The sequence below is a fragment of the Caretta caretta genome, chromosome 8 (genome assembly GCF_965140235.1).
Source record: "Caretta caretta isolate rCarCar2 chromosome 8, rCarCar1.hap1, whole genome shotgun sequence".
Lineage (NCBI taxonomy): Eukaryota > Metazoa > Chordata > Testudines > Cheloniidae > Caretta > Caretta caretta.
Genome location: NC_134213.1, coordinates 56,147,482 through 56,162,804, shown reverse-complemented (window position 1 = coordinate 56,162,804; position 15,323 = coordinate 56,147,482). Strand labels below are relative to the sequence as shown.

Sequence of the window (15,323 nt, the reverse complement as noted above, 5' to 3'; positions counted from 1 at the left end):
TGCCTTGTTGAAGGGTACAAGTTGTCCCTCTCACCCAAATGAATTTCTTTGCATTTATATCTGTTTTCTAGACTAAAAAAAAAAAAAGCTGTCCTATATTTCAAGGACTCTCTTGAAAGGTATATGATGTGATAATTTGCACAATGTACTTTGTATGCAGCAAGTTTAAGTTTATACTGTGCCTGTAGGGCTCTTAGCTCTAGTAAAGAACAGTGTCTCCTTTACTGCTTTGAATGCAACAACACTGCTTTATCTTTTCACTGTGAAGTACCAAATCTATGCTACCATAAAAGCTCTTATTTTCAATTCAGTTGGTGATTAAAATGTAATGGTGACTGAGATATGAAACAAGTAATTAATACTGGCACTAGTACGGTCACAAGAGGTAAATATGGCATGGCAGTGCTGTGTTTAATGCTGACTGATTTCAAAAGGAAATAGCATGAAAACTTTAATCTAAGGGTTGTATAAACTGACGGCCACATAGCACATTGTCAGCATATAACAAACACCATCATCATTTTAAATGGAAGTAGTTTAATTCCCAAATTTGTTATGCTGTTTATCTACCAAAGTAAGCCAAAACACTGGACAGAATCTTTGTAAATAACATCTAGTTAGGGTGTGTGTATTTATTTATGTGTATAAACAAATGTATCATATGAGAAATATAATGTAGTTATGTACCCTGGTAAGCTGTGGCAGGGTAAATCTATTCAACAAGAAAAAAAAGTTTTGCATCTTTGAAAATCAAGCCAAGAAAAAGGTATTGCAAGGGTGGCTAAAGTTCAGCCTCTGATTCATCTAATACCTATGGAATTGTACAGCATGTCTCAAAGGTACTTCCATCATTAATACTGCCATGCACGGAGACTAAATATCGTGGCATGCAATGCCCCAGCTTGATCTGAGCAGTTCTCAATAGGCCGCCCATCCGTAACAAAAATGTGAGGATGGTTGCATTCTTCTCTGTTTTACTTAAGCTAGGTGTGACCCTTCGGTTGTTAGGGAGCTCCCAATGCAGCCTTTACTTGGGCAAAGTTTGGGTATTTGGGGGGTATTGTTTTAATTCAATAAGCATTCATTTCTATTAAAATTATGGAGTGTAACTTACTTTGCTCTGGGTTGATGTACTAATCCTGGGACCTCTTTGTTAGATTTAAGTCTTACATTTGAACTGGCACTTTTTTCCTGAAACACACAAACACACAAATATAATCAGCATTTATTAAACATACTTTCTCTATATTTATCATCAGAATGTTACTCTCCAGTACAGAGAAACCAGCTTCTGCAAATGGATTTGTAAAAATACAGGTATTATAAATAAAACATTAACCATAAGGAAACCAAATAAAATATTTAAGGAAATCTAGAACAGTTCTGTAATAGTACAGCTAGCAGCCTACAGATACTCTTGTTAAAAATGACAAACAGGGACCTGAAGGCTCAGAGGATTTATAATAGGACACAGAACCTTGGGCCTCCAGGTCACTGGTTCAAATCTAACACAGACTAGTAGTGATCAAAGTTGTTACTATCAGATGACTGTCTAGTGGCCTGTGCAAAATCTGAGTCTAGTTACTCGTAGACAGGTGATTACATGAAAAGTAGCACTAATTGGCAACTTTAATGAGGTGGTGAGGCAAAATACTGAATGGTCGCAGAGACTGAACTAAGCTTTTTTACCTGTAGAGTTAGCTCTCTCAAAACAGGGCTGGAGTTAAAGACTTCCGTCTCCCAGGCTGTCAATTCAGCACCTTGTTGAAAGTGCTAAGATCACTCTAAGGGTATGTCTACAGTATGAAATTATTTCGAAATTATTCTAATCAAATTTTCGGAAGCTATTTTATACATTCGGTCCACTAAAGTGCGTGAATTCGGCTGAGTGCGTCCACAGTACCAAGGCTAGCATTGACTGTCGGAGCGGTGCACTGTGGGTAGCTATCCCACAGTTCCTGCAGTCCCCGCCACCCATTGGAATTCTGGGTTAAGCTCCCAGTGCATGATGGGGCAAAAACATTCTTGCGGGTGTTTCTGGGTGTGTGTCGTCAGTCACTCCTTCCTTCGTGAAAGCTATGGCAGACAATCGTTTCGCGCCTTTTTGGCATGCAGACAGCACACTGCTTTCAGCAGACGGTGCACCGCTGCTCTCCTGCTACTATGAATCCACCTCTCATTTCCTCTCATCTTCCTTTGTAATCTCTACTATCTACTCTTTCTCTTCCTCATCGAATGCTTCTGCTGCCAACTCTGCTCAGCCATCGTGAACCAAGCAGCACAGCTTCCGCCGCCAACTCTGCTCTCCCACTATTGCCACACTTCTGAGCTTCTCCATGTTGTCTGTCCTGGGCTCCCACCTCCGTGAAAGCTACAGAAGGCAACCATTTACAGCCTTTTTTTGGCTACCGTGAACTGAACAGCATCTCTTCTGCTGCCACTCTGCTCTCCTACATTTCGCGCCCTTTTTCCAGGATTACCCGTGCAGGCGCCATAGCCATGGAGCCCGATCAGATCTCCACTGCAGTTTTGACCACTGTAAATACCTCCCGCATTATCCAGCAGTATGTGCAGTACCTGCAAAACAGGGCAAGGAAGTGTTGACAGCGCAATTACGATAATGATGAGGACATGAACGCAGACATTCCTAGCATGTGGCAATTGGGAGATCGTGGTGTTGTTGGGCCAGGTTCATGCTGTGGAACGCTGATTCTGGGCCCGGCAAACAAGCACAGACTGGTTGGACCGCATAGTGTTGCAGGTACGGGATGATTCCCAGTGGCTGCAAAACTTTCTTATGCGTAGGGCCACTTTCATGGAACTTTGTGACTTGCTGTCCCCTGCCCTGAAGCGCAAAGACGTCAAAATGAGAGCAGCCCTCACAGCTGAGAAGCGAGTGGCCATAGCCCTGTGGAAGCTTGCAATGCCCGACAGCTACCGGTCAGTCGAGAATCAATTTGGAGTGGACAAATCTACTGTGGGGGCTGCTGTGCTGCAAGTAGCCAACACAATCATTGACCAGCTGCTATCAAGGGTAGTGACTTTGGGAAATGTGCAGACCATTGTGGATGGCTTTAATGCGCTGAGGTTCCCTAACTGCAGCGGGGCGATAGACGGAACGCATACCCCTATCTTGGCCCCGGAACACCGGGGCAGCCAGTACATAAACCGCAAGGGGTACTTTTCCACGGTGCTGCAAGCACTGGTGGATCACAAGGGACGTTTCACTGACATCAACGTGGGATGGCCAGGAAAGGTGCATGATGCTCGCATCTTCAGGAACTCTGGTTTGTTTGACCAGCTGCAGGAAAGAACTTACTTCCCAGACCAGAAAATTACTGTTGGGGATGTTGAAATGCCTATAGTTATCCTTGGGGACCCAGCCTACCCCTTAATGCCGTGGCTCATGAAGCCGTACACAGGCACCCTAGACAGTAGTAAGGAGCAGTTCAACTATAGTCTGAGCAAGTGCAGAATGGTGGTAGAATGTGCGTTTGGATATTTGAAAGTGCGCTGGCGCAGTTTACTGACTCAGTTAGATCTCAGCACAACCAATATTCCAATTGTAATTGCTGCTTGTTGTGTGCTCCATAATATCTGTAAGAGTAAGGGGGAGACATTTATGGCAGGTTGGGAGGTTGAGGCAACTCGCCTTGTGTCCAGTTTCGCACAGCCAGACAACAGGGCTATTAGAAGAGTGCAGCACATCAGAGAAGCTTTGAAAATCAGTTTCATGACTGGCCAGGGTACGGTGTGACAATTGCGTTTGTTTCTCTTAAATTTACCGGCACCCCTCTATATATGAAAGGAAATAAAGTCACAATCGTTTAAAAAAACGTTCTTTATTATTTGTTGCACAAAACATTGAGAAAAATCAGAAGATAGACGAGAGAGGGGGGTATTGGATTAGGGGGGTGGAGGAGGAGGGAAGGACAAGTCCAGAAACCAAATCAAAATTTAGGATATGCCAGCTTTCTGCTGCTTGTGCAATCCTCTGGGGTTGACTGTGTGGGTCCGCATAGCCTCTCCCCCCGTGTTCTTGGGCATCTTGGTAAGGAGGCTATGGAACTTGGGGAAGAGGGAGGGCGGTTATACAGAGACTGCAGAGGCAGTCTGTGGTCTTGCTGCCTTTCCCGTATTAGATCCACCATACAGCGGAGCATGTCAGTTTGCTCCTCCGTGAGCTTGTCCATAGCATCCTGCCTGCTCTCATCGTGCACATCCCTCCTCTCTTTGTATTCATGTAATGCTTTAAGCGACTCCGCAATTGTTTGCCTCCAGGCATTCAATTGGGCCCTATCAGTGCGGGAGGACTGCATGAGCTCGGCAAACATGTCGTCCCGAGTTTGTTTTCTCTGCCTTCTAATCTGGATCAGCCTCTGGGACAGAGTAGACAGGGTCCACGTTGAAACATTTGTATCTGCTGCAGGAGGAGAAAAAGGGAGGGTAGTATTTTAAAAGATACATTTTAGAGAACAAAGGGGACACTCTTTCTCAGTGAAACAGGCAATTCATAGTACACAGCACATGTTCTTTCTGTACAAGGTCTCATTTTGCTTCTTATACTGAATTGCCTGCCACTTTGGTGTGAATAAGCCATCACATGCAGCCAGGCAACAGAATTCAGCTTGCAGGCAGCCATGGTAAGCCCTAGGGGCACGTGGGGTTCTGCTTCTTCCGCATTCATTTCAGTACTTTCAAACTGCCGGACACCCTTTCCCATAGCAAACAATGCCTGGTGGGTTTGCTATATAAAAGGAGGGCCTGTGGGCTCTCTGGGATGATCGCTTCACACAACACCCTCCCCAGCCCACACACCGTGTGGCTCTGATGAGGCTCTGAGCAGGGATGAGCCCTTTAAACTAAACGCGAACAGCCCAGCGCAGCTGAGTTTCCCCCCACCGCGTGGCTCCAATTAAGCTCTCACTCACCAGAAGTGCCTTCTCCAGGATCATGATCTGGGAACATGCCTTGGGAGTTGCGGGAGGCTACTGGCTCCAGCGTCAAGAATAGTTCCTGGCTAGGGAGGAAAACAGATTCCCCACTTGCTGCCTGTGTACCGTCCTCCTCCTCTTCGTCCTCCAAAAACTCATCCTCCTCACTCCGTGCTACTCCCCCCTTGCAGATGTCCATGGACAGTGGTTGGGTAGTGCTGGCGTCACCCCCCATAATTACATGCAGCTCACGGTAGAAGTGGCACGTATGGGACTGTGACCCAGAGCGCCTGTTCGCCTCCCTGGCTTTTTGGTACACTTGCCTGAGCTCCTTGATTTTTATACAAGACTGCTCTGTGTCCCTGGAATAGCCTCTTTCCGTCATGGCCCTGGAGACTTTAGCGTATGTATTTGCGTTTCTTTTTTTGGAATGTAGTTCTGCCATAACAGATTTGTCTCCCCAACATGCAATGAGATCCAGTACCTCCCATTCGGACCATGCTGGAGCTCATCTGCGAATCCGGGACTGTGTGGTCTCTTGTGATGGTGGACTCCACATGGTCGCCTGTGATGGTGGACTCCGCATGGTCGCCTGTGATGGTGGTGACCAAACAGGAAATTCAAAAGTTCCTGGGGCTTTTACTGCCTACCTGGCTAGTGCATCGGAGTTCAGAGTGTTGTCCAGAGCGGTGACAAGGGAGCTTTCTGGGATAGCTCCCGGAGGCCAGTATCGTCAAATTGGGTCCACAGTACCTGTAACCTCGATATTAGCGCTACTCCACTTGCTGAGGTGCAATACAGAAATTGAATTAAAGAGCCCTTTAAATTGAAAAAACTGATTTGGTTGTGTGGACAGAATCAGTTTTATTTCGAAGTAACTCGGCTAATTCTGAAATAACCACGTACTGTAGACCAGGCCTCACATACTAAATTGCCAAGCTCTCTCTTTCTCATGCACATGCACACTTCAGTTCTTTTGTAGTTCAAAACATGCGTGGGTGGATAAGTAAAGCAGCAGCAGCAGCAAATTATTGGGGCATGGTAATTGAAAGAAGTATCTTTGAAGAAACTTCTTTACATAGAACTGTTAGAGCTTTAAATTAAAGTCAACTCAATATTAGGAGTAAACTGTAGGCATGCATTTGTCGGAGTGCAGCTGATCAGAGGCAGCAACATGGAGAACAAAAAATTCAGATGTGGTTATTAAATTAATAAAGGAGCAGTTATGGGAGATTTTACCTATTCAGCTATAAAATAAGACAGAAAGGGACAAAAGAATAAATCAAGCAATATGCTTACGGGCAGGTACACAACTGTGTCCTGTACACAGAATAATTAAACAAAAAAAGGCAAAAAAGAGAAAATCCTTGGTTTAGCTTTGAGTCAGCATTTCAAGGTAACACCTTGTTTTCAATACAAAAATTTGCTATGAATCAAAACTTGGCGTACAAGGTATCACTTACTGTAACAATATTTGGAAAAAAATAGGGTGATTTTTTACTTAAATAGTATTAAAGTGATTTGCATTAGAGAAATCTGACAGTACAGATGGTGCAGAACAGGCAAATGTTAGTCTATCAACTGAATAAATCAATCTAATTTCCTTGGCACTTTGCTGCTATGACCATTTTTGAAAAGATAAACTAAAAAATTAATTTAAAAAATCTGAATGGATCAATCACTTTAAATTATTTTTAAAAATAGGCTGGTGAGTTACTTGATTTTAAAAGTAGGCCATTATACAGTTAATTCTTGAATGAATAATTCCACAAGGAGTGGAAGCATCAACTTCTTATGCATGCTTGACACTTTTTCTGGTGCAAATTACTGTAACCTCTCTGAAAGGACTGCAAACTAAGTGGTGTCTAACTTAAAAATGAGTTATTAAAATTCAGGAAAAAACAAGCCTAAACTTGGGCCTTCACTCATATCTTTACACCTTACCAGTCATTATCTTACCATTATTCAATGGTATAATGCTGAAGCATCAGGATAAAGACTGCATCCCACCTTCTGAATTCATTTGCTTTCATAGCATTTTTAAATCTTGCTACAACAGTTATTTGTAGATGACTTTTTTTGCATGTGTGTATGTAGGATAAGCCAATAAAATTGTCAAGTGAAAAAGAAGAGGAGTAGATCTCAAGGCTAATCAGAGGGAAAGAGAGATGCTAGGCTGGGAACATAACAGAAACAGAGGTACAAGATCAACTTCCAGTCTCATATACATGGCATGTCTTGCTGTTGTATCCCAAAATATCTGCTGCTGTGCTAGCCAGTATGTGATAACGGACATTGGAGACATACAGTGATGTTTATCACATATCTGGAATTAGAATACAGCCAAAAGTATGTAAGTTCAGTGGCTATAGGTGCACACCACCTAGTAATGAAAATAGAAGTTGAATTCTGTGATCCCCACTTTCTCACTCATACGCCACACCTCATTTCATACCACTTCTTGCACTCCTCCCAAAGATACACACCATGTCTCTGTCAATTCCTATCACCAGCGCAAAGTAAAACAAGAGAGCTGTGATTTGCACCTTACTGGTTTCAAGCAGAGATAAACTACATCAGTGTAAATCACAACTTTCCTTGTCTACCTTTGGGGTTTGCACTAGTTTAGCTACATGGGTGGCTGGAATCAGGACAGTCCCCACTATTGACAAGGCCTTAGTTGGCTTCTGAGGAGAAACTTTTGTCAATCAAAAGCAATTAAAAGATCAGAGAAAAAATAATTTGCATTTATATAGATCTTCTGTCCATAGATCTCCACACAGCATACAAAAAAATAATTAACATAGCCCCCAATGCCCTGGACATATTTTTACATCCATACTACAGATGACAAAACAGGTGCAGAAAGATTACCAAGGTCACTTTGGAAAAATTCTTGGTAGAGCTGGGAACAGATTCCCACATCTCGACGCCCAGTCCTGTGCTTTTGTGACAATTTCTATTACCCTACGAAATGGGCATCAATAATTAATACATTTCAATTATTTTATCTAATCAGAGTATGTTTTTTCTCCCCTCCATTCTCCATCTGTTGCTCAGCTGGAGTAATGGGCAGAATAAAAGGAATTACAATAAAAAAAACCACAGAAAAACAAATAAAAACTGAGCCAAACTCATTCTTGTAAGGTACTGTCTTAAGCTGGCTCATCACTATGTTTATAGCTATTATTTACCAGCAATATTTTGTAACATAGGACAAATATTTTCTCTGATAAAAACAGATTTTCAGAAATAGTTCTCCAAAGCATAAACAAAATTAATCAAATATTTCCCATAATTTGGGAGACAAATTAATTCAGTAGTAATTAACTGTCTGAATTATTATAACAAATAAAACCAACCAACCAAAACTTAAAAATGATTTGGAACTATCAAGATATGTATTTGGTGAGCCTATGTAAATATGCAGTTCTATTTATGTTACTCTTCTCCACCCCCATAAACACATACTTATTGTGTGCCGAGTTAATTCAGGCGCCCATACTGATAATATAACAAATATGCATTTGCTTTAATTTAATCTGACATCAACAGGACTACTCACAAGCATGAATTAAAGCAATTGAGGTCTTGTCTACATACAAACTTATTATTTAAGTGTTGCTTATTTCAGTTTAACTTAAACCTGTTCACACTCAACAAACTAAACTGAAATAAGCTACTTTTAAACTGAAAAAAGAATGGGTTTCCATTGGTTCAGCTATATTGGTTTAAAAACTGATTTAAAGGTAAACCGGTCCGATTTTCCTGTGCAGATCAGGCCTAATCAAATTAAACTAAACCAAAATGAGTCTGGATTAAACCAAATAAGAGTTTCCACACAGCCTCTTGCAATTGTTTAACTAAATCAGTTTAAAAATCAAACCTTAAGTTAAACCAGTGCAACCCTGCATACAGGCAAGCCCTATAGCTTTGCAGAACTGGAGCCCCAAATTGTAAATTCTTTAGGGTAGGGACTGTGTATTGTTTTTACATGTTTGTACAGGGCCTAACACAATGGGTCCATCCTCATCGGGGTCTTTGGGCATTACCACAAAATGAAAAACAGCAACAGCAGAAGAAAGGAATGTAACAACAGTACTCAACAGCATGTAAGCATGTCAAGCCTGAGAAATCTCACAGAGAAACTAGCAAAAGGCCAACTACAGGCTCTGCTAACTAAAGCCAACATTCTAGAACCAGCACAATCTGGATTAGGCCAGGACACAGAACTGAATCTGCTTCAGTGGCACTGATGGATGATCTCCTGACAACAGGTAGAGAACAGACATCCATTCTAATCCTCCTGGACCACTCTGCAGTGTTCAACACAGTTGATCATGAGATACTGCACCCTTACCTGTGAGAGGTGGCAGGAGTCTAGGGTAATGTATTAACATGGTTTGAGTCTTCCTAGAGAGACTCACCCAAAGAGTAGTGATGGGAACCTGCACATCCACCACTACAGCCCGCACTTGTGGGGTTTTGCAAGAGTCAATTCTCTCTTCAGTCTTATTCAATACCTACATGCAAGCATTAGGTGAAATGGTCAGAGGACATGGACTCAAGTGCCAGCAATAAACGGATGATACTCAGCTCTACCTATCCTTCACCTCATATGACCACACCACTACTACCAAGATGGCCCAGTGCTTGGATGAGATCAGCTCATGGTTGAAGAACAGACGGCTGAAGCTGAACCCAACCAAAACAGAGGTGATGTTGGTGGGCAGAGAAAAGTATTTTGAGGAGTTTGCAACCACAGTGCAGTCTCCTTTTACTGAAGGTTCACATCCACAATTGGTCAATTCAGTCCGTAGTTTAGGAGTACTCTTAGATTCTTCACTGATGCTGAGCTTCCACGTTGCAGCAGCAGCAAGTAATGCTTTCTACCATCTCCGATTGGATAGGAGACTCCATCCCATCATGGGAGATGAAGACCTTTCCTCAGTTATTCATGCCTGTCTCACATCTTGGCTGGATTACAGCAATGCAATATACCTGGGCACTCAGGAAACTCCACTAGTACAGAACACTGCAGCACGTCTCCTCAGCAACGTATCACTCCTGTCCTCTGCTCTCTACACTGGCTTCTTATGGAATTTTGAATCAAGTCTAAGATCTCAGACCCTATGTTCAAAATGCTCCGGGGCCTGGCCCCAAGATACCAAAAGCCATTCTAAAGCTCTGTGATGAAGACTGAAGTGACAACTATGATCCTCCAGCACAATGGAACTCTCAACAATAATAGTAAAACTTGTCTGCGCAGGAGACAAAAGCTTCTCCAGGGGTGAAGACTGTGGAATGAACTTTTCCAGGAACTAAGGACCATCACAAACCTCACCACTTTCTGCTCTGTGCAAGGTGCATTTCTTTGACCCTGGCTTCTGTAATATAAACAGACAGCAAGAGATCTATTTATTAGATAATAAGAATCCCCCTACCAAAGATGTTCCACTCCACATGCTCCTCCCTCGAGAGGAAGGATGAGTACAAACAACACATGACAGATGTGTATTTGCAACGCACTATTTATTGGAAGGCGCTCAGACACCATGGTGATGAGCATGGTAATAAAAAAATATATATAGAGAGAGAATACAACAGAACATGTATAGCTGTCCCACACCATAAAATGCTTTAAAAAATATATACAGATGTATGGTTCACTCTTTTTCATTTTTCTTTGGATTAAAAAAGCAACCTGTCTCAGTGATGTCTTGCTCTCTAAGGATTGTCTACAAAAGATTCTTTCATAAACGTGTTTTCGAAAATCAGTACAAACAGAAAAGTTATTTTTCTTTAAATGGTATGTAGGATGTGTGGGTGAACAATTTAAAAAACATGTTGTTGTGCTCCATGTCCTGCTGATGCAGCTGTATTATTCATAGGTTTAAAATATTCCTCCACTACTAAGGATTTAATATGACATATTTGAATGCAATAGCAATTAACACACTTTTTACAAATTTAAACTAAACTTTAAAAGGGACCTTGGCTCCCCCGCCCCCTCCCAAGATCACACACCCTGTAAGGATGTGGCAAATTCACAACATTATATCTACTTCCACACTGCCCCTTACAACATTTTTTTTTTTAAAAAAAGCAGAGTTTGATGTCTGAATATTTGTATTGGATATTCAACAACAAAAAGGAGGTCTTATAACAACCATGGATATTTTGTGTTACACTTCAAAGATCATTTCCCCATTATGTTGCACTTTATCACAATCAAGGTAAAGTAGTCATCAAATTAAGATGATTGCATATGATAGATTTCTTAATTATTGTTAGCTCCACCAAAAAGGATATGCTATACCAGAATTTCTGGGTATTAACAGATGGCAATGACTGTACTGCCAGATGCTATTAGCATTGCGGCAACCACTAGTGCCACATTAATTAAATGTCTGTCAGTGTTTCCATTCAAACAAATTTCCAAGAGGTTTATTAACTTAATTTTAAATATTCTTTCTCTGCAGAACCTTGGCATAGAAAGACTCAGGTCAGAAGCAGATTCTTATTCCCCCTCCCCTCCCCCCAGTACTAAGGTTTGTAAAAGTTCCTTTGGTTCATAATGTTTTTTAGGAAATGTATAAGAAAAATAAATAGAAAGCTGAACTTCAAACTCAGAAGCATTAACTAACAGTCCATCCTGCTAACACTTACTGCTGAGCAGCATAGTGCTTACTAATGTGAGTTGTTCCATTGACTAACATGGGACTGTTCCTGAGAGTAAAGGTGCTCAACATGCATGTCTGCAGATACTGATCTTGCAAAAATTTAAACACATGCATGACATCAATCCTGTAACTAGATACAAATTCCATCTTTAACAAAACTTAAAATTATTGATAAGGTAGACTGGTTTTTAAAAGGACATGGTTTCCAAAGCAGAGCATGTACTAAAATAGTTACCAATTTGCAGATAATAGCTTCGAGGTAAGTTACGTATTATTGTATGTATATGATTTTTTTAAACGGACACGGTCCACAAGAACTGTAGTCAGCTTTTTAAAAAATTAGTTAAAATCAGTTTCAGATACTACCAAATGCTAATTTTTGTGGACCTAGAGTCATATTTTCCTATTCTTTAAGGTTTTTTTTTTCCTGGTGGAGAACAACTGCATAAAATCTATTTTGCTAATTCTTCAAAGTGTTGTCAAATTACACAAAGTGAACAGACTGAGAAAAGAGGATTTTTTCCACTTTTAACTCTTTTAATTATAATGATCTTAGGCCTTGGATGTTATTTGTAACAATAGCAGGTAACAAATTCTCAGAAAGAAGTTTGATTTTTAAGATGACTGTGCCCCCTTAGCACATGAGCCAAAATACATTCATTTCAACATAAACCTTAAAGGTAGCTTCAGAATGCCTTACAGCTTAATATCAGTTAAGTCTTTCAAAACTATTAAATATTTATCAATATTTTAATGACTAATATTTATATACCACTCATCATTTTGTAGGATCCCAAAACACTTCTCAAACTATATACTGGGATCACTTCATTCACTACTGAAATGAAGCAGCTTTTTAACAGCATACAACAACAGTAATTTACTATTGAAGGTCAAATATTTTCACTTTTATATGCACAATAGTACTTAAAATAAATGACTGCTAGGGAGCTTACAGGAGCATAGCTGTACAGATGCAGCTGTGCTGCTGTAAGATCACTTGTGTAGCCGCTCTATGCCAATGGGAGAGTGCTCTCCCGCCGACAAAATTAAACTACCTCCAACGAGCGGCAGTAACTAAGTTGGTGGGAGACCATCTCCCACCGGCATAGCACTGTCCACACCGATGCTTCTGTCAGTGTAATTTATGTTGCGCCGAAGAGTGTTTTTTTCACAACTCTGAGAGACATAAGTTATACTGTGCATATTTGATGGCTTTCATCTTGGCCAACATCAGAGACTGAACTCCAGAACTGAAAGTATGTATGTCTATAGCTTGAGCTAAACAACCAGACTCTGTAGCTGGAAGATGTAACAAACCCATATCCTCCATGGATCAGGCAGAGGAGGAATATATAACACACACTGACCCCTGGGATACACAGACCATCAGTTATATACTTCTTTTAAATTAAAGTAAGGACTTCAGCATCCTTTCATCAAAAGCCAAAGCTAATGAAAAACGTCAACAACATTATAAAGTCCCCAGCCTCCCTTATACACACACTAGGCTATGATAATTTTACAATGTGGATTCAGTCATGTAGACTCCTGTACACACAACCATGACAGTCAGTAGACTGGCACTGTTCCATTACTGACACATTTTGCCCCAGGCTGCTAGAAAATATGGCTCGCGTCCTGCCACGAGAGTTAAATTTTAAAGAGTACCTCATAATTGAGGCACTTGAAGCAACAATGGTGTCTGGCCTATTATTTTCACTGAATGTTTTAACATTGCTGCCTGGAGCACCGTAGTCCTTTAAAAAAAAAACTTTTAAAAATACAGCCTATATTCATGTACTGTGTGTTAAAAACACATGCACAGTACTGGGTTGAAGTTTGTATGACAAGCAAAGAACGAGCCATCTACGGATTTAACAAACAGGAAACAGATTGACAATGTTTGTTAGACTATGGTCTTGTGTGTCTTATCTACCTGAAATACAAGAATGCGCCGAACACATTAAAAACAAAAACTGAAACATCTCTGGTAAAGAGCCAGGAAATCAGACTGAAGCAGACTGTTAATAAAAGCAGACTCTTCTTGAGAAGGGTAGGAAGTAACAACAAGTTAGTATTTGGTAACTTCAAGCTTCATTCAAACATCTTCAAAACATCTTCAAAATAAAAGCTGCTTAACATTATTGGTCTATTTTGGTAAATAATAAATGACAATGTAGAACCAAATCTTTGAGTCCGTATTCAGTCCTAAAGAGGGAAGTGGGGGAAGGGTGCGCGGGACCATGAGAATTTTCCATGAGCAAAGAAAGCAGGATTTGTCCCATAATTCTTTGCCCTTCCATTGCACATTCTGATGGTCTCAAAACAATTTACAAATGTTAATGAAATAAGCCTCACAATATCCTTGTGAGATAGGTAAGTTTTATTATTTCCATGTCACAAATGAGGAAACAGAAACAGAGATCACAGAGGAGGGGATAGCTCAGTGGTTTGAGCATTGGCCTGCTAAACCCATGGTTGTGAGTTCAATCCTTGAGGGGGCCATTTAGGGAACTGGGGCAAAAAAAAAAAAAAATAAATAAAAAAAATTGGGGATTGTGCCTGCTTTGAGCAGGGGGTTGGACTAGATAATCTCCTGAGGTCCCTTCCAACTCTGATATTCTATGATTCTATGTTAAGAGACTGGCCTTTTGAGCACGCAAACATACAGTTTGCTTGCGAAGTCATAGTAAAAATCCATGCACAACTATGGGTTTTGTTTTTTGTTGTTTTTGGAAAATCACGTCCCAGCCACCCAAGATCACACAACAAGTCTGTGCAAAAGCTGGAAACAGAACCCAGATTTCCCAGTGGAGAGTCCTGTGCTTTAACCATTAGGCCTCTGAGCATAATTTTTAGGAAATTCTGAGCACCCACAGCTCCAATTCCAGTCAGTAAGAGCAGCAGGTACTCAGCTCTTCTAATATTAAGGCCCTATATTTTTATTTATTGAAGTCTTTTAAAAATTGAAAATAAAAACTAGCTTCTGCTTAGCTTCAGCTTGCTGCTTTCAGGCAAAAACAAACAGCTGAGCCAGTGGAAAGCTGGCCAGGTGGTAATCTTAACAAAAACTAAATAACCTCAGATCAGATGTCACTGAAGAGAACATTGGAAGATCAATACAGGGAAGAGAGCAGGGTGGCAGTCTGCACGGTGCCAAACCTGCAGATGAAACAAGTTTATTACTGTGGCTACAAGAGCCAAGCTGTGTATGTTTTAAAAAAAGTCAAATAAAACTCCCTAAATGAGTCTCAAATAAAACTTGGTGTGGGACCTTGTGAGAGGTATGGTTTGTAAGCTTGGTTTGCCCATGCATAAACAGCCAGCCAAACTGTATTTAAACCATTAATCTTGTTTTCAAACACCATTCCAAACTGAAACATAGGCCAGACCTAATACTTCTCCAGCGTACTCACAGAAACTTAAAATGTTAGAAAAAGGAAAAACCTTGATCTACAGTCACTACTGATCTCCAGGTTTTTGATGCATAATAGGGGTGGCCAAACTCTGGCTCGCGAGCCACATGCGGCTCTTTTATTGTTATTGTGTGACTCGTAAGTCTCCCAGTCCTCCCCCATTCTCCACCTACCAGACTTGGTCAGGGGGAACAGCTCAGGACCTCTGCCTTGCAGTGAGGTGGTGGAGTAGGGACTTCAGTCCAGCAGGAAGGGGGTTCTTGGGGCTCAGGGTTCTTGAGCACCTG

General features: G+C 41.1%; 1 protein-coding gene across 4 annotated transcripts in view; it reads right to left on the bottom strand.

The window, feature by feature from the left end:
• C8H1orf21 (chromosome 8 C1orf21 homolog) overlaps window positions 1–15,323 on the bottom strand; it is a 201,628-nt gene that overhangs the window by 19,579 nt on the left and 166,726 nt on the right. For all 4 annotated transcript variants that reach the window (XM_048861556.2, XM_048861553.2, XM_075131533.1 and 1 more), the window contains one exon: window positions 1,115–1,191. In XM_048861556.2, coding sequence (XP_048717513.1) covers window positions 1,115–1,191 — 77 coding nt within the window. The remainder of the gene's footprint in view (window positions 1–1,114; window positions 1,192–15,323) is intronic.